Genomic DNA, 20782 nt, shown 5'->3' on the forward strand with positions numbered 1-20782 from the left:
GTTGCTGTAGCATTTCTCTGCTAGGCCAACCCCCCAACAGTGTCCAAAAAGTAGACTTGTTATTGAGGGGAATGGCCACAGGGGTACTCTGTACTACCTGCCTATTTCCATTCCCTGTCCTGGCAGTCACCCAGCTATCTGCCTCCTTCAACTTACAGGTGACTACCTTCCTTCAGCTCATATCTATCATCTCCTCATTCATTCTCCTGTAAGAGCCAATTATCTTCCAGCAGCAGCTTCAGTTCCCTAACAGTTTGAAGGAGCAGCAGTTCGATGCACTTCATGCAGATGTAATTATCAGGAAGACTGGAGATCTCCCAAAGTTCTCATGTCTCACACAAAAAATATACCACTGACCCTTGACTCATTCTCACTGCATTAGCAATGTACTGACAAATAATGAAAGATAAAAACTTACCAAAAATTTATTTTGGCCTTTGCTTTTTCTCGCGAAAGCCTCTTGTACCAAGCCTGATCATTCCAACAGTGGCCTCTCCCACAATTATTGCTCTACTTAAGCCTTTAATGGCCTAATGGATCGTTATGGCCGCAGCCTGTTGAAAAGTGTCAATAGATTGGGAGCTCTTTTTAAATCTCGCACTTCCTCACCAGTTACTTGCGATGACTGAAGCTTACTGATACAGCCTGCAGTAACTGCAGATCCTCAGGATAAATCAATCAGCATTATTGTCTCAAATAGGTATTAAATTACTTCTCTATAAACTAGTCAAATATTTATAAGCATCTCCACCAATTCTTTCATACATGATCACACCTTCGCTGACAATCCTTTTAATATTGTAAAAATGTCACATTTTCAGAAATTAAGCATAATTTTCACTAATATTCTACTTTGCATTTTTTTTTTGTTTTTATGTGTCATCTACATTCTCTTCGATCTCTCTAAAGAGTGTATTGAGTGTGTTTGCTTCACAGGTCTTGTTCTTCCCCAGCCCACCCACCTGGCTTCACCTATCACCTTCCAGCTAGATTCCTTCCCCTCCTCCCCACCTTTTCTATTCTGGCATCTTGCCCCTTTCTTTTCAGTCCTGAAGAAGGGTCTTGGCCTGAAACATCGACTGTCTATTCATTTTCATAGATGCTGCTTGACACACTGAGTTCCTCCAGCATTTTGTGTGTATTGCTTTGAATTTCCAGCATCTGCAGACTTTCTCATGTTTATTCTTATCTCTTTAACTCTTTCTGCAGCCTTTAACAGAGACATGTATGCATCCAGAGCATTTTGCATTTTATATCACAAACCCAAGGCAGCACAATATAGTTCCTCTTTAATCATGTGTGTGTGATCAGTCCTTGGCCTCCTCTTTTGCCATGATAAGGCCACTCTTAAGGGAGAGGTGCAACACCTCATTCTGTCTAGGTAGCCTCCAACCTGATGGCATGAAAATTGATTTCTCCTTCCAGTAAATTTTTTCTCTCCCCTTCTCTCCTCTTCTATTCACAATTCTGGCACCTTACTACTTCTCCGCACCTGCCTATCACCTACTCCCGGTGCCCCTCCCTCTTCCTTTTCTCCCATAGTCCGTGCTGCTCTCCTATCAGATTCCTTCTTCTCCAGACCATTACCTTTCCAACATACCTGACTTCTCTTGTGAATTTAATTTATCAGAAATATTGTTTGATTAACCATTCTTGATGTTTAAATAATTAATACTGGTTATATGTAAAAGTACGTGAATGGCATACATCATCATGTCACCATGTCATATGCATGTGCCTCACTTAAAGTGAAATCAAAACTACATGTACATGAGTTATCTCCCAGTTCCATGTTTTTCTTTTAATTAGTTTGTATGTTCTGGAGTTAAAAAATGTAACAGCTTCACCTATCACCTTCTAGTTATTCCTCCTTCCCCTCCCCCACCTTTTCATTTGGTATCTCCCCCTTCCTTTTCAGTCCTGATGAAGTGTGATGGCGTGAAATATCAACAGTTTATTCATTTCCATAGATACTGCCTGACCCGCTGAGCTCCTCCAGCATTTTATGTGTTTTGTTCTTGTATTTCCATATTACTTATTTACTTATTTAGTTTTTTTATTTGCAGTTTCTCTTCCTTTGCCCATTGGCTGGTTGTTTATCCTTGTGTGTAGTTTTTCACAGATTCTGTTGCATTTCTTTGATCTACTGTAAATGCCTGCAAGAAAATAAATCTCAAGGTTGTGAATGAAACCACTTTTTAAGGTGCATATATGTCTCAACATCTAAGGTACATATATGTACTTTGATAATAAATTTACTTTGACTTTACAGTTTCACATATACAGCATTTGTTTTTGGCATCTTTGACGCAGTGGCATGGGCTTCACACAAGGAAGGGGACCATAGAAGAACAGAGGCCTGATTTTGTGTTGCTTGCAAGGCTGTATGACTGGATCTCCAATTGCCAATGTAATATGGGAAGTGTTGAGGGGCCCTATCACTGAATTTCTTCTGAATTATAATACAAATCTGCCTGCAGCTTCAACATTCTACCCTTCCTCATCCACTCTCACCTACAGTCTCCATTCTGGTGACATAACTGATTTTCCTCTTCAATGCAATCACTTCACAATGTCCCCATTTAGAACATGCTATTCAACCACCTAACCTCCCAAACCCCATCTCTCAACACATCTTTCTATATTCTCTATTCCTCCTCTGTTCTCTCTCAACTGTACTTAACCCTATGACCTACTTGAATTCTTCTACTAACCTGAGCAAAGGTTGTTTTGTCTGTATAGAGCTAATCCCATGGCTTGCTTGTTTTGGGTCTTGCATATGCTGGAGCAGTGCTACATTATGGAGAGGGAGGGGGTGATCTGCGCACGTAATAGAGGCAGGCAGGTGTCACATGTTTAATCAACTTTCTAAAGGGCTGAAAGTTTCGAGTCTTTGATCGTCAAAGATTGCACTGCCATAGATTCTTAAAATCTGAACAAATTCAAAAAGTTGAATTGCAGAAGTATAATGGAAAAGATAAAATATTTTCTCATTGTTCTCGGTGATCTGAATTTAGCTCAAACATGTATAGATGGGGTAAAATTAGCCAAGTTCAGTGCAGCACAACATAGAATTTCTTCACAGATGTAAAGCTATAATAGATTTGAAATATACGCAAGCACTGTAACTAACACAAAAATATTACAATAAACTACAAAATGTAATGATATAAAATCCCACAGTGACAGGAGTTGTCCATGAGGAGCTTGGACTTCAGAGGTTGCAATATTGCTCCCAGTGATTGCTTTGTTTTCTGATTATGTTGCAATATTTTCCCACATCCTAAATAAGTGCTGGAAGATTAACTGATTTCTCTAAATTACCCATTTTTGTAGATAAATGGAAAAACTGTTAAAATAGATTTTGATGAACATGTGAGAGAGAATAAGGTGCAGGATTTCTAAAAAATGCAAGTGAGGACAGAGCTGATAGAATGGCTCTAATAGGAATCATCATACACTTGATGGGCCAAATGGTCTTCTTCTGTGTTGTAATAAGAAAAACCATGCACCAATATGACTTTTGTATTCTAACTTGATTTTGAAAAAAGGTGTGTATTCAGTTTACAGTGAGTTTAAAAATTAAGATCTTGTTTTAAATGATGTGCTGAGATATTTATATGCAAAGCATACAATACTTTTGAAATGCACCCTAAATATTGCTTGATGTTGAATTAAACGTGTGCTTGCTGTATCTTAGATATACTTTGTTTCACTATTTTGGTTACTGTTCTTGTGGAACTAATCTCTCTGTTTCCTCAATGTGATAAAATCATTAATTAATCTGATTATAAATTAATTCCTAACTCTTCCTAGTACTGAAAATCATTGTTTCAGTATTGCTTACCACAGGCAACTGCAATTAACATAGTTTTATTGATAACTAGTAAATTTCACCCTTTTACTCCTTCCTTGGAAATTTCAATGGCAGTTGTATTTTCCAAATGTCCTTTACTATAGAACATAGAATAGTACAGCACAGTACAGGCCCTTCAGCCCACAATGTTGTGCCGACCCTTAAGCCCTGCCTCCCAAATATCCCCCCACCTTAAATTCCTTAAGTTTACTAATTTTAAAGGACTACCTTAAAATTTATTCCATCATTTACAATACGTACTTTTCTCCACACCACAATTTCACTCTCTTTTTCCAAACCATGACTGACATTAAGCCAAAGTTCCTTTGTGTGTTCAATACAACATGACAAGACAGCAGCCAAACCTTTACCATTAGCAGGCCAAGAAACTTATTCAGCTCTCACACCTGGACTATGTGGTTGCCATCTATCACCTTCTCAATGAGGACCCGCTAAACTCCATCATCCTCACCATTCTGCTCATCTCTGCAAACCCGCCAGTTCTCACTCTCAGAGCGAGTAAATTCATGTTTTCTTGTGGATGATGTCCCCATTTCTTCAAAAGTTGGTCTCCCTGCAATTAAGAATGCTGCAATAACTTTTGCTGGAAGCATGGTGTTGGATTCAGTTGATCATTCTATAAAATTTGATTACAGAAAACTATGCCAAGTTACATTGCTCTCAGTTGAAAGACCCAGCAGGTGCTTTCTCCAGTTGCCATTCCACAGTGGATTACTTAAAATATTACCAGGTAAGAATTCTGAGCAAACATTACAACTTGTCTTTTGTAAGCCTATGGTGGCATTTCACCTAAATTTGAAGATGGTGAGTTTGAATTTGGATCAGAAAACTGGGTTTAACATTAATCTTAATAATTCACTGTGGTACTGAAGGAGTAGTTAATGTGCTCAAGGTGCCACTTTTCAGTTAAGGCCACACCTACCCTATTGATGAAAACAAAAGGGTACTTGGAGACATGAGAGACTGTAGATACTAGAAATCTGAAGCAATACAGTACACACAAAACACTGGAGGAACTCAGCAGATCAGGTAACATCTATGGAGGGAAATGAACAGTGGACGTTTGAGGCTGAGAACTTTCACTGGGATTGGCCTGCTGAGTTCTTTCAGAGTTTGTGTGTTGATACCAAAGAGAACTTGCTGTGCTGTCCAATCCAGAGACTATGACCAATGATGCTAAATCTGACAGTCTAATCATTTGTAATAGAGCTTGTGAGAGTTATTGAGCACCCTTTCCCGGCACATTTTCTGCACAGCAGCACATGATTGATCTGAAGTAATTTGGAATGTCCTGAGGCCTTAAGTGCTAAATTTTTAAACTTTACGTAAAAGCATTATCCGTCTCTGTTTATGATTGAAAATCAACTCACCAGATCTGCTGCACAAAGATCAAATCTACTTTCTGCATCAAGTATCAAATTTCTGCAGGGATCATTCCTTACGCAACTCCCTTGTCCATTTGTCCCTCTCCCACTGATCTCCCTCCTGGCACTTCTCATTGCAAGTGGAACATGTGCTACACCTATCCCTACTGCTCCTCCCTCACTACCATTCAGGGCTCCAGACAGTCGTTTCAGATGAGGCGACACTTCACCTGTGAGTCTGTGGGGCAATATTCTGTGTTCAGTCCTCCTGGTGTGGTCTCCTGTATATCGGTGAGACCCGACGCAGATTGAGAGACTGCTTCACCGAGCAACACGCTCTGTCAGCATCTCCCAGTGGTCCCCCATTCTACCATGTCAGTCCATGGCTTCCTCTACTATCCTGATAAGGCCACACTCAGGTTGGAGGAGCAACACCTGCTGTCCGTGTAGCCTCCAATCTGATGGTATGAACATCAATTTCTTGAACTTCACCATTCCCCATTCCCATTTCCCTCTCACCTCATCTCTTTTCCTGCCTATCGCCTCCCTCTGGTGCTCCTCCCCCTTTTCTTTCTTCTGTCCTCTCCTATCAGATTACCCCTTCTCCAGCCCTGTATCTCTTTCGCCAATCAACTTCCCATCTCTTTATTTTACCTCTCCACCCTCACAGTTTCACCTATCACCTACCACCATGTACATCTTCCTCCCCTCCCCACACATTCTTATTCCGATTTCTCATCTTTTTTTTTAGTCTGATGAATGGTCTCGGCCCGAAATGTCGACTGTTTTAACTTTTTTCCATTGATGCTGCCTGGTCTGCTGAGTTCCTCCAGCATTTTGTGTGTGTGCTTGGATTTCCACCATCTGCAGATCTTCTCTTGTTTGAGATCAGATCTACTGAACATTACAGACCCACCTTACAAAGACCTGATTTCTGCTCTGCCTATATAAACGAACGAGCATTTGGGAGACTGGCAAGATGGATTAATTGGTTTACTGCAGGGCTGCAGGCATCTATTGAGAACTTGGTTCATGGTCTCAGTTCTGACTTGTGATCTGTTCAGGATACGGAAAGTCACAGAGACACAGTCATGTCATTGCCAAAGAGATGATCAAGAATAATAAATAGATTTCCATTTAAAAAAAAACTACTATATTGAAGGTTTATAAGTAATTTGTTTTAAAATTCTTTCTAGATTTGTTATTGTGCATTATAAAATGACATTAAGCAGATCTGTTGCGGGTATATAATAATTGCATTACAGACAGCATTTTCAAAGAAACCTCACAAATATAATTTATAAAATTTATTTAGATGTGTGTGGCTGCTACCTGTGCCTGTGAGAATATCAATGACTGCCTGTGTGCAGCATTGGGAGCCTATGTCCGTGAGTGTGCTGCTAATGGTGTCATCGTGAGAAACTGGACAAGAGGCATTTGCAGTAAGTTTTGTCATTTGTTGCGTGTAAGAATTGAAATGAGCTTGTCATACACCTATAATTAATGGACCTGAATGAAATGCAAAGTGTGTTCTGAGCACCAACTTGTTTGCATCTGCCTGACCAATACAATAATTGCTCTCTGACTTCTTCAGTTAGTCAGTGCTAATCTAGGTCACAGGGACAATGCATCAGCTATAACTCACTTTACTGTCCAATGAAAACAGCCTCAGTCAATGTGAAAAATTGGCCAAGATTTGGGATCTGATGGGTGTTGGTCTCCATCACACCAACTGTAGACTATCTAAGACAGGGGTCAGCAACCTTTACCACTGAAAGAGCCACTTGGACCCGTTTCCCACAGAAAAGAAAACACTGGGAGCCGCAAAACCCGTTTGACATTTAAAATGAAATAACACTGCATACAACGTTTTGTTTTGCCTTTATGCTATGTATAAACAAACTATAATGTGTTGCATTTATGAAATTGATGAACTCCTGCAGAGAAAACGTAATTACATTTCTGCATGCAACAAAAACATTTTGAACTCCGAAAAAAAGACGTTGGGTTGAAGGTTACTTTTAAGTAAAATACTCAACGTCTATTTGAGTCCTTCTTGTATTTATGAAAAACGCCAAACTTAAATTTGCCGCCAGCAGCAAACCAAAAATAACGTCAGCCAGCTGTCAACCTGAAAAATAAAAGGACTATTTCACTGAACAATGAAAACATGAATATACGTAAAATAATAGGCAATTAAAATATTTATCATACTTGTTCAGGTTGACTCACACCTGACAATGCAGTCGTATTCAGTAGGGATGGATCGATGCTTAGGGGAGTGACCGGGAAGGATAATGTGTTTTTTTTTCCTCTCTGAACTCACAGAGGAATTTCCCAAACGATGTTTGCATTGCGATGATTGCAGAATGTAAATACTCCGCATTTATCATGTCGTGACATTGTTTGAACTCTCTCAAATTGGGGAAGTGAGACAATGTGCCTTTCTGTAAATCTCTGGCAAGCAACGTCAACTTGCGCTCGAATGCCAAAACATCCTCCAACATGTGCAGGGCTGTACGTCCTTACCCCGTTGAAGAGCTGTGTTCAGCGTGTTCAGGTGCGCTGTCATGTCTACCATGAAGTGTAGCTTTTCCAGCCACTCTGGCTGTTCCAGCTCAGGAAAGCTGAGCCCTTTGCTGCCCAGGAAAGTTTTCACTTCTTCCAGACACGCGACAAAGCGTTTCAGCACCTCCCCTCTGGACAGCCAGCGATAAAAAACACGTTGTAGCGGTTGCTACACGCAGTCAGTAAACTGCAGTCAAAGATAGCTTTATTCGAACTAAACAGCCTTGCTTTTAAGCCTCCCTCAACCCGCCCCCCATGGGCGCGGATGCTGCAAAAGACACGTACTCACAAACCCCCGTAGGCTATCTCCCTTAGCCTGAACGCTGGCTAATTGTGAGCCGGTTCGGATGTGTCAGGAAATGGGTCGCCACAACGTCTTATTTAGATTGTCCAAGATCACCATAATCTTCAAATTTAGATTTACATTTCAAAAACTTACAAACTAACATAAAATACATTTTAATTAAATACTGACCATGTAGCGGTGTGCTACACGCAGCGCTAAAATTACGACACGGAGTCGGTAACTGCAGTCGAAGGAAAAAACTTTATTCGAAATCTTCAGCCTCACTTTTAAGCCTCCCTCAACCTGCCCCCCATGGCGCAGAGGCTCCAAAGCTCTGTGCTCGCAAACCCCCGTAGGCTATCTAATTGTGAGTCGGTTCGGATGTGCCAGGAAAAGGGTCGCCACAACCAATTATTTCCCAAAGCAACAGGGAGCCGCAGCACAGACGTAAAAGAGCCACATGTGGCTCTGGAGCCGCGGGTTGCCGACCCGCGATCTAAGAGGATCTCTGCTATGCTATGGGGGGAGGGGGAAGAATTTCCAGATATCAGATCCACTCCTATTCTTCTATATTTCAAGCTTTTATCCTTGATTCCACCTGGTTAATTGAACTTCAATAATAATTTTAATGCCTTATTCGCACCGTTGCAAATCAAATGGAGACTTTAGTTAAAGGTTGATGTGGATTCATTTGTCTCCTTTCTACCCAGTTATCCATTCCTCTGAATGAAGTGGTAGCCGTGTTTACCATTATCATACTGTACATCTTCCCATTTCATACATGAACAAACTTTTATCGATAATAAAATCTGTGTATATAGAGACACCAGTAAAGATGATTTTATCTTTGTTCATTAAACGGGCTGTTAAATCCTCCAGGAATGTTTCTTCAGATAGTTTTATTTCTGGATTTCACTACATGTTAGTGTGAATTGACAGCAAAGAAAACTCGGTGCATGAAGTATCATTTCAGAACAAGTCAAAACATTTTCTGATGTAAAATATCACAAAGTTGCTACTAATGTCTTTTTAAATTCCAGTTGCATAGGATTAACTACTTGAAGTCATTAGAATTTCTCTCCAGTATAATACTTCAGAGATTCAACATTTCAAACCGTTGAATCTTTGAAGAATTAAAATGTCCTGAAATTTTAATGGATTGTAACTGTGATTGTGAAATGAAGACAAAATTATTTGAGAAGGAGCTTGTACTTTCCCGGTGTATATTATAAGATGAATAAACGTTTCTCGGGCTTCTAGCCGAGTAGAGGTATTGATTATAATTGATGTTTTGATGACTAACTCTGCCATCTTCATCATGGATGATGCCTAATGATTTAACTCATAGCAAAGGTGTGAGGATTTATAATTTTAAAGGCTTTATTTCTTTTATTTCAATGCAGATTGCTTTTTATGTGATAAAATAGCTGAAAGAGTCAAATAATTAAAATACAGAATTTAATTTCAGTAAGGCTTAGTATATGTATCTATAAGGACCGCTTCCGCCCCATCTATTTTCCCACTAGTATACCAACAAACGTGTTTGTTGAGATCTACACTGAGATGTATTTAAAGTCTCATTTTAAAGTTATCATTTTAATGAACTTGATTTCTTCTGGAACTTAGCTTCATTACATCATTCCCTTTATCAATTAAACCATTTGACCTTTTGAACCCCAAACCAATCAACCTCCCCTTTTGTTTTAGCAAGCCCATTATTTCTCCGTTGCTGTGGCAAATTGCCACAAATCAAATATTTTGTGATTTCTGTCCCATGATTTACCATCATCTCTGATCACTTTCTTGTAGAAAAGTTTATAACTTTACTGGAGAAAAGGGATTTGCTGGATTTTATCATAACATACAGTTCCGATGAAGGTATTGGTTACTTTTGCAGGTAAAACATGCGTCAACACTCAGGTCTTTGAAAATGACATGAGAGCCTGTAACCGTACCTGTAGATCACTAACAGAGTATGATTACACGTGTGAGGTCAAGGATATTCCTGTGTTTGGCTGTGGCTGTGCTGAAGGAAAGTACATGAATAGTGCTGGGACGTGTGTTGATAAATCAGATTGCCCTTGTTACGCTGGTGAACTGGTTGTCAATAAAGGACAAAGTACGACAATAAATGGTAGAAAATGGTAAGTACCTTCAGAAAATTCAACAAACATTCATTAAACAATTAAATATCTGTCATAATATTATACTCTTTTTCTCCTTCAGTAAGTGTGAAAATGGGAAATTTCATTGTACTGCTGTTTCTAGAGCAACCAACAAAGGTGAGTAACTGCTTTATTTTTATTCCAGCGTGGTTAGCACGAGCAAGTAGAATGTTGTTTTTAAATATAATTTCTTACTTAGGGTGTCCGAATGGAAAACTGTACAATGATTGCTCCCAGACAGCTGGAGAAAAACGGCACGTTCAAAGATCATGCAGAACCCTGAGTATAAATATTGTGAGTGATCCTCCTCTCTTCACCCTTCTGTATTGTTTGGACTTTAATTTACAACAATTGGGACTGAATAATTGCTGTGTTATTTATTTGACAAGTTTTGCAGGTCTAAAATACTTCATGTCAACCAGTTGAAATCTGGAAGTAAATCAGTGTTAATTATTGGATTGACTCCACAACTGAATGAGGCTGGCTGCAGCTCAGCACAGGGTCTATATTTCCCCAGCTTTGCAAATGGTGTGAAACTTGTGTTTGGAAATCGAATTAGAACAGTTCTCTGGAGGTCAGGCAAACATTCAAAATTGGTTGGCAGACAGGAAAAAAGAGTAGAGATTAACAGGTCCTTTTCAGAATGGCAGGCAGTGACCGCAGCTATTTACAATATACGTTAATGATTTAGATGAAGGGATTAAAAGTAACATTAGCAAACTTGCAGATGACACAAAACTGGGTGGCAGTGTGAAATATGAAGAGGATGTTAGCAGAATGCAGGGTGACTTGGACAGGTTGGGTGAGTGGGCAGATGCAATAGCAGATGCAGTTTAATGTGGATAAATGTGAGGTTATCCACTTTGGTGGCAAGAACAGGAAGACAGATTACTATCTGAATGGTGTCCAGTTAGGAAAAGGGGAAGTACAACAAGATCTAGGTGTCCTTGTTCATCAGTCACTGAAAGTAAGCATGCAGGTACAGCAGGCAGTGAAGAAAGCTAATGACATGTTGGCCTTCATACCGAGGAGAGTTGAGTATAGGATCAAAGAGGTCCTTCTGCAGTTGTACAAGGCCCTGGTGAGACCACACCTGGAGTATAGTGTGCAGTTTTGATCTCCAAATTTGAGGAAGGACATTCTTTCTATTGAGGGAGTGCAGTGTAGGTTCACGAGGTTGATTCCCAGGATGGCGGGACTGTCATATGTTGAAAGATTGGAGTGACTGGGCTTGTAAAAACTGGAATTTAGAAGGAGGAGGGGGATCTGATTGAAACATATAGGATTATTAAGGGATTGGACATGCTAGAGGCAGGAAATATGTTCCCAATGTTGGGGGAGTCCAGAACCAAAGGCCACAGTTTAAGAATAAGGGGTAGGCCATTTAGAACAGAGAGGAAAAACTTTTTCACCCAGAGAGTTGTGGATCTATGGAATGCTCTGCCTCAGAAGGCAGTGGGGACCAATTCTCTGGGTGCTTTCAAGAAAGAGTTAGATAGAGCTCTTAAAGATAGCAGAGTCAAGGGATATGGGGAGAAGGCAGGAACAGGGTACTGATTGTGGATGATCAGCCATGATCACAGTGAATGGTAGTGCTGGCTTGAAGGGCCGAATGGCCTACTCCTGTACCTATTGTCTGTTTCAGGTTCAGGGAATCTGAGTTTTCTAGTCGTACTCTCCCAAGGATGTGTAACAGCATCTCTGTGTCTGGGCAGAGTTCCGTCTGTCTCTGACTCGACAATGGCTCAAATAAAATCACAAGTATATAAATCCAATTCAACACTTAAATTCTTTTTGTTTCATTCCATAAATTCAAATAAATTCACTGATGGTACAAGTAACTTTGCTCAATATGTAAATTACATCTTCTTCCTCATAAGAATAATGACTTTACCAAAAAGCTTGCAGATTGAAGCCATGGAAATCTGTACTGTTTGCTTCTCAAAGCATCTAATTACATGGGCCACCCTCTTGAGGTCACCCTCAGCGTGGAGGAGTGCCATCTTAAATTCTGTTTGGGAAGCCTTCAACCTGATGGCCTGAATATTGATTTCGCTTTCAAGTAAACGAATTTCCTCCCCCATTCCCCCTCTCAACTCCTTTGCCATCCCCCCTTCCTCTGTTCCCCACTCTAACTCTTCTAACTCTTATCTGCATATCACTTCCCATGGTTCCCCTCCTCCTTCCCTTTCTCCTTTTGGATTCCTTCTTCTCCAGCCCTGGACCTTTTCCACCCACCTGGCTTCAACTATCACCTTCCAGCTTACCTCTTTCCTCCCCCACCTTTTTATATTCTGGCATCTTCCCTCTCCTTTCTCAGCCTTGAAGGGTCTCAACCAGAAAGGTCGACTGTTTATTCATTTCCATGGATGCTGCCTGACCTGCTAAGTTCCTTCAGCATTTTGTGTGCGTTGCTTTGGAAATTCTTTACAGCATCTGCAGAATTCTTTGTATTTATAACTATATGAAAACTTGATTTAGGTAAATGCAAATCACTCTTGTACTGCTGGCTGTGTCTGTCCTGATGATCTTGTGGAAGACGAGAATGGAAGATGCATCCCTGCTGAGCAGTGTCCCTGCCCGTTTGGAGGAGAAATTTATCCTTCTGGAGAAATAATTGATAGAGACTGCAATCAATGGTGAGACCAAAATTATTAAAAATTTAGAGAGAAAGTCACACAACTATTCTGAGATTTTCCAAGGAGCAAATATCTGATTCCGTATCCACTCTCCTGACTCCATTCTGCTGGTGGCAATAACAGAAATGAAAGTTCTGTGGTGCCAAAAATATTATAATGATCAGCAGTAGGTCCAATCACAAGAATGTTACGATGATCAGCAGTAAGTCCAAACACAAGCTGAAATACCCAGTTCTTGGCTGGGTTTAAAAATAACAATTCAAAATATTGAAAAGAAGGGTGGCACAGAAATGGGTTCAATTCCTGACTCTGTCTGTGAGGAGTTTGGATGTTCTCCCCATGACTGTGTGGGTTTCCTCCAGATGCTCCAGTTTCCTCCCACAGTCCAAAGACATTCCTGTTCGTAGGTAAATTGTCTCATGATTAGGCTAGGACTGAATCAAAGGCTGCTAGGCAGCATGGCTCGCAGGGCTGGAAGGGCCTTCTCCGAGTTGTATCTCAATCAATAAGAACAATAAATTTATTCCATTGGGATGGGGCATTGCTACGCTGCGACAGTGAAGCAAAACAGCTGGATTTATGTAATGGACTCCAGAAGCAGGGCTACCATTGGCTGACAGAAACATTTTCCATGTATTCAGCAGCCAAAATTATAATACCATTATAGTTTATCAAAATATTATTTCTTATGTTTATTCTATTACAGTAAATGCGAAAAGGGAAAATGGAAATGCACTACACACAAATGTTCAAAGACCTGCCAGGTGTATGGAGATGGTCAACATATGACCTTCGATGGAAAAAGATACATGTTCGATGGCAATTGTGAATACATACTCGTTCAGGTAAACAAGAATAAATGTGACAGGAAATGCTGTTTTAATGATCAATTGCATCTATTAAAACTACTTAAGTGCTTCTCTTGAACTATTGAAATAGTTTGTAGATTAGATCAGTCGATATGCATTGTGTTTCGTCTATGTACATATTTGCTTCTACTTCTCAACACAGTGGCAACGTACTCATTATACTAATATTCTCAATTTAGTTAATTTCTTGGTGGCATTTTCTTAACTTGTACTTCTCCCCATTGGTTTTGAGTTTGGAGTGTCAAGGTAGAAGTAAGCCATGCACGTGGCATTTAAGACAAAGTGAAAGTTTACCACACAACCTATTCACAGGCTGTTTGCAAGAACGGCCTGATAATGAAAAAGAATCTAGCATGCATGATGAATAAACTCTTTTTGGGCTTTCAGCCGGGTACGGGTATCGATTGTAATAAATGTTTCAATGACAGACTCTGCCATCTTCATCAGGACAGGATGCGTGGTTGAAACCCACTTCAAGGAGCACAAGAGATCTATCCGTTTGGGTTACCTGGACAAAACAGTGGTAGCAGAACATTGCATTCGCAATGGCCATACGACTGACTTTGACGACACAAACCTACTGTGTCACGTTAATGACTATTGGGATTTCCTGGTAAAGGAAATCGTTGAAATAAAACTAGAGGAAAAGAATTTTAACAAAGATGAAGGTCTTGCTCTGAGTGAAAACTAGAATTTGATTGTAAACAAGGTGAGAGGGCAGAAACCTGATTGGATGAGGACTATCCAATCAGGAGGGGCAGGCTACGGGGTTATAAGTACCACCAGACTAGCCATGCCCAGGCATTATCCCTGATGAAGGTGGCAGAGTTGGTCATCAAGACATCGGTTATAATTGATACCTGTAGCTGGCTGGAAGCCCAAGAAGAATTTAGTTGGCTGATAATGGTTATTGCCATACTTTTTTGTTAACTTGCTCATCTCTTCTATGCAATCTCCTCATCTCTTCTCCCATTATGTTCTTCTGTCCCTTTGGTAGTCACATTGTGTTCTTCTTCCTATTCATTCATTCTTCCTACTCTGCTTATTTTACCCTGCTAGGAAACTGTTTCACTTCTCTGGGTGATCCCAGTGATATTGACTGGAACTCTTGGCTTGCTGGGAACTTGCACTTGATTTCCCCTTTTAACTGTACAGGAATTGGAGACTAGACAACTTGTGCTGGATGAGACAAAATTTGAAGAAATAAATGAGTGGATATTGGTAGAGTACAGGGTACAAAGTTACTAATAACTGCTCATTTTTGTATGTTGGGGGAAAATGGGCAAAAATTGCAAAGAAGATTTAGATTTTTGGCATTTTCCATGTAGGCAATAAACACAAAATGCTGAAGGAACTCAATAGGTCATGCAGGATCTATGGAAAGGAATAAACAGTCGTCATTTCAGGCTGAGACCCTTCATCAGGACTAGGGGAAACAAAGATGAGAAGTTAGAGTAAGAAGGTGGGGGGAGGGGACCTTGTACTTCTTCCTCCCTTCCCCCCAACATCTTACTCTGACTTCTCAAGTGGTTTGAAACATCAACTGTTTATTCATTTTCAGAGATGCTGCCTGGCTTGTTGAGTTCCTCCAGCATTTTGTATGTGTGCCTTGGATTTCTAGCATCTGTACATTTCCTTGTGTTTATGATTTTCTTTGTTTTTTTTTTGTTTTTCAACATTCCTGTAAATTCTTGGCAATTTAGCAAGGTGAGGGGACATTGGATATATAAATAAAGTTGTGGTAACATATTCTTAATACTTATTTCTTCAATTTAGTTCATTTTTTGGTGACATTTTCTCGGTGTCCTTCTCTCCATTGATCTACATGAGATCAAACTGATGTGTAAACGCAACTGGTTAAAATAAGTCTTTTGGGAAAACCATTCACTTCAGAAGCAAAATACTCATTTCTATCATTCCTAGCAAGCAGGCATGAAAGCCTTTCTTCCTGAATATTCACTTGTATCTTTCTGTTTAGGACCACTGCAATCAAGGAGAAGGAACATTCCAAATTTTAACAGAAAGTGTTCCATGTTGTGAAAATGGTGTGACATGCTCAAGAAACATCAAAATTTTATTTGCGGTCTGTATCTTTAAATTTAACTTTGAATAATTCATACCCATATAGCTGTATCTATGAAGTCATAAGGCTGTGAGGAAAAAGATGTCAACAGATCTGTGGGTTTTGAAGTTTTCATAGAAAGATCGAAAACCTACAGCACAATACAGGCCCTTCAGCCCACAAAGTTGTGCCGAACATGCCCCTACCTTAGAAATTACTAGACTTACCCATAGTCCTCTATTTTTCTAAGCTCAATGTACCTATCCAAAAGTCTCTTAAAAGACCCTATTATATCCGCCTCCACCACCATTGCCGGCAGCCCATTCCATGCACTCACCACTCTGTGTTTTTTAAACAAAAACAACTTATCCCTGACTTCTCCTCTGCACCTTAAACCTGTGCTCTCTTGTGGCAGCCATTTCAGCCTGGGAAAAAGCCTCTGACTATCCACAAAATCGATGCCCCTCATCATCTTATATACCTCTATCAGGTCACCTCTCATCCTCCGTCGCTTCAAGGAGAAAAGGCCAAGTTCACTCAACCTGTTTTCATAAGGCATGCTTCCCAATCCAGGCAACATCCTTGTAGATCTCCTCTGCACCCTTTCTATGGTTTCCACACACTTCCTGTAGTGAGGCGACCAGAACTGAGCGTAGTACTCCAGATAGGGTCTAACCAGGGTCCTATATATCTGCAACATTATCTCTCAGCTTCTAAATTCAATTCCACAATTGATGAAGGCCAATATACCGTATGCCTTCTTAACCACAGAGTCAACCTGCGCAGCAGCTTTGAGCGCCCTATGGACTCGGACCCCAAGATCCCTCTAATCCTCCACACTACCAAGAGTCTTACCACTAATACTATATTCTGCCAGCATATTTGACCTACCAAAATGAACCACTTCACACTTATCTGGGTTGAAAACCATCTGCCACTTCACAGCCCAGTATTGCATCCTATCAATGTCACGCTGTGAACTCTGACAGCCCTCCACGCTATCCACAACACCTCCAACCTTTGTGTCATCAGCAAATTTACCAACCCATCCCTCCACTTCCTCATCCAGGTCATTGATAAAAATCACAAAAAGTAAGGGTCCCAGGACAGATCCCTGAGGCACACCACTGGTCACCGACCTCCATGCAGAATATGACCCATCTATAACAACTCTTTGCCTTCTGTGGGCAAGCCAGTTCTGGATACACAAGGCAATGTCCACTGGAATCCCATACCTCCTTAATTTCTCAATAAGCCTTGCATTGGGGACCTTATCAAATGCTTTACTGAAATCCATATACACTACATCTACTGCTCTTCCTTAATCAATGTGTTTAGTCACATCCTCAAAAAAATTCAATCAGGCTTGTAAGGCATGACCTGCCCTTGAAAAAGCCATGCTGACTACTCCTAATCATATTATGCCTCTCCAAATGTTCATAAATCCTGCCTCTCAGGATCTTTTCCATTAACTTACCAACCACTGAAGTAAGACCCACTGGTCTATAATTTTCTGGGCTATCTCTACTCCCTTTCTTGAATAAGGGAACAACATCCACAACCCTCCAATCCTCCGGAACCTCTCCCGTCCCCATTGATGATGCAAAGATCATCACCAGAGGCTCAGCAATCTCCTCCCTCGCCTGCCACAGTAGCCTGGGGTACATCTCATCCAGTCCTGGCAACTTATCCAACTCATACTTTCCAAAAACTCCAGTACATCCTCTTTCTTATCCACATGCTCAAGCTTTTCAGTCCACAGCAAGTCATCACTACAATCACCAAGACCCTTTTCCATAGTGAATACTGAAGTAAAGTATTCATTAAGTACCTCTGCTATTTCCTCTGGTTCCATACACACTTTCCCACTGTCACACTTGATTGGTCCTATTCTCTCACATCTTATCCTTTTGCTCTTCACATACTTGTAGAATGCCTTGGGGTTTTCCTTAATCCTGCCTGCCAGGGCCTTCTCATGGCCCCTTCTGGCTCTTCTAATTTCCTTCTTAAGATCCTTCCTGTTAGCCTTATAATCTTCTAGATCTCTAACATTATCTAGTTCTCTGAACCTTTTGTAAGCTTCTTTTCTTCCTGACTAGATTTATTACAGCCTTTTTACACCACAGTTCCTGTTCCCTACCATGACTTCCCTGTCTCATTGGAATGTACCTGTGCAGAACTCCACACAAATATCCTCTGAACATTTGCCACATTTCTTACGTAACTCTCTCTGAGAACATCTGTTCCCAGTTTAAGCTTCCAAGTTCCTGCCTGATAGCCTCATAGTTCCCCCTACTCCAATTAAAAGCTTTTCTAACTTGTCTGCTCCTATCTCTCTCCAATGCTATTGTAAAGGAGATAGAACTATGATCACTATCTCAAATGCACTCCCACTGAGAGATCTGACACCTGACCAGGTTCATTTCCCAATACCAAATCAAGTACAGTCTCTCCTCTTGTAGGCTTATCTACATATTATGTCAAGAAACCTTCCTGAACACACCTAACAAATTCCACCCCATCTAAACCCTTGCTCTAGGGAGATGCCAATCAAAATTTGGGAAATTAAGATCTCCCACCATGACAACTCTATTATTACACCTTTCCAGGATCTGTTTCCCTATCTGCTCCTCGATATCCCTGTTACTATTGGGTGGCCTATAAAAAACACCCAGTAAAGTTATTGACCCCTTCCAGTTCCTAATCTCCACCCACAGAGACTCTGTAGACAATCCCTCCATGACGTCCACCTTTTCTGCAGCCTGGATACTATTTATGATCAACAATGCCACGCCCCCACCTTTCTTGCCTCCCTCCCTGTCCTTTCTGAAACATCTAAAACCTGGCACTTGAAGTAACCATTCCTGTCCCTAAGCCATCCAACTCTTTGTAATGGTCACCACATCATAGCTCCAAATACTGATCCACGCTCTAAGCTCATCTGCTTTGTTCACAGTACTCCTTGCGTTAAAATAGACACATCTCAAACCGTCGGTCTGAGTGCGTCCCTTCTCTATCACCTGCCTATCCTCTCTTACACAATGTATCCAAGCTTTCTCTATTTGCGAGCCAACTTTCTCTTCCTCAGTCTTTTCATTTCGGTTTCCACCCCCCAACGATTCTAGTTTAAACTCTCCCCAGTAGCCTTTGCAAACCTCCCTGCCAGGATATTGGTCCCCCTGGGATTCAAGTGCAACCTGTCCTTTTTGTACAGGTCATACCTGCCCCAAAAGAGGTTCCAGTGATCCAGAAATCTGAATCCCTGCCCCTTGCTCCAATCCCTCAGCCACGCATTTATCTTCCACCTCATTCTATTCCTATACTAACTGTCACATGGCACAGGCAGTGACCCCAAGATTACTACCTTTGTGGTCCTGCTTCTCAACCTCCTTCCTAACTCCCTATAGTCTTTTTTTTTCAGGACCTCTTCCCTTTTCCTACCTATGTCATTGGTACCAATATGTACCACGACCTCTGGCTGTTGTCCCTCCTATTGCAGGATATTGTGGACGCAATCTGAAACACTTGGCACCTGGGAGGCAAACTACCATCCGAGTTTCTTTCCTGCCTTCACAGAATCACCTGTCTGACCCCAAACTATAGAGTTCCCTATCACTGCTGCTTTTTCTTCCTTTCCCTACCCTTCTGAGCCACAGGGCCAGACTCTGTGCCAGAGGCACAGCCACTGTTGCTTCCCCCAGGCAAGCTGTACCCCCCCCCCCCCAATAGTACTCAAACAGCAGTACTTATTATTCAGGTGTACAGCCACAGGGGTACTCTCTAGTACCTGACTCTTCCCCAACCCCCTCCTGACTGTTACCCACTTGTCTATCTCCTGTGGCCCTGGTGTGACCACCTGCCTATAACTCCTTTCTATCACCTCTTCGCTCTCCCTGACCAGATGAAGGTCATCGAGCTGCATCTCCAGTTCCCTAACGCGGTCCCTTAGGAGCTGTAGCTCGGCACACCGGGAGGCCGGGAGACTCCAGGACCTCCCATGTCTGACACCGAGCACAGAACACCGGCCTCACACACATACTTCCTTTCCGCAATTAACACAGGTCAACCTACCTTGCCTCATCCCGTTACCGCCAAGGCTCTGCTAATCTGCTGCTCTCTCATTCCACTGCCCGCTGGATATGGCAGTCTTTTTAAACTTTTCCCGTTCTACTGGCTGCCGTTACACGCCTGCACAGTCTTGCCTCTCTTTTACCCCGAGTAGTAAAATGCCTCCTCTCCGAAAATCCTTAGCCATTCCTCTCGCAGCCTTCTTGCTTCGAATCTAGTTTGGTGCAAATGTTACCGATGTTCTTTACTACTTATCACACTTGTGCAACTGTCACAAGCTAAAATTCATTGAAGGATCCTTTTCATTTTAAAAGAGTACATGGTTGCAGTCTGTTGAGAAAATAATTGCAGTCGCACTGCTCAAGAAGTATCCATCATATCACCCCCAAAAATTAACTTAGTAGCATGTTGCTTTCCAAACTAATCAATTATTTTCTTGACCATTCTAATGCACATTTGCTACATCGTGTTCAGAATCAGGTTTATTATCACTGTCATTATCACTGAAATTTGTTGCTTTGCTGCAGCAGTAAAGTCCAAAGACATAATAATCAAAGAATTACAAAAACAATAAATCATACTAAATAAGGGCTAATGAGGTTGTGTTCATTGGCTATTCAGAAATCTCATGGTGGGGGGGAAGATGCTGTTTCTGAATTGATAAGTGTGGGTCTTCAGGCTCCTGTACCTCTTAAAGATGTCCTCAGTGGTGGGATGGTTGTGCCCATGGTGGAACTGGCTACTACACTCTGCAGCCTCTCGTGGTGCTGGGCATTGGAGCGTCCACGTCAGGCTGTGATGCAACTAAACAGAATGCTCTCCACTGAACTTCTATGGAAATTTGTAAGTCTTATGTGACATGCCAACTTGCCTCAAATTCCTAA

General features: G+C 41.2%; 1 protein-coding gene across 1 annotated transcript in view; it reads left to right on the plus strand.

The window, feature by feature from the left end:
* Window positions 1–20782, plus strand: part of LOC132404317 (mucin-2-like) — a 218692-nt gene that overhangs the window by 104965 nt on the left and 92945 nt on the right. Inside the window, exons 16-23 of the mRNA XM_059988489.1 lie at window positions 4513–4607; window positions 6557–6683; window positions 9993–10239; window positions 10322–10377; window positions 10460–10554; window positions 12742–12899; window positions 13606–13744; window positions 15747–15851. Coding sequence (XP_059844472.1) covers window positions 4513–4607; window positions 6557–6683; window positions 9993–10239; window positions 10322–10377; window positions 10460–10554; window positions 12742–12899; window positions 13606–13744; window positions 15747–15851 — 1022 coding nt within the window. The remainder of the gene's footprint in view (window positions 1–4512; window positions 4608–6556; window positions 6684–9992; window positions 10240–10321; window positions 10378–10459; window positions 10555–12741; window positions 12900–13605; window positions 13745–15746; window positions 15852–20782) is intronic.

Source organism: Hypanus sabinus, chromosome 13 (assembly GCF_030144855.1).
Source record: "Hypanus sabinus isolate sHypSab1 chromosome 13, sHypSab1.hap1, whole genome shotgun sequence".
Lineage (NCBI taxonomy): Eukaryota > Metazoa > Chordata > Chondrichthyes > Myliobatiformes > Dasyatidae > Hypanus > Hypanus sabinus.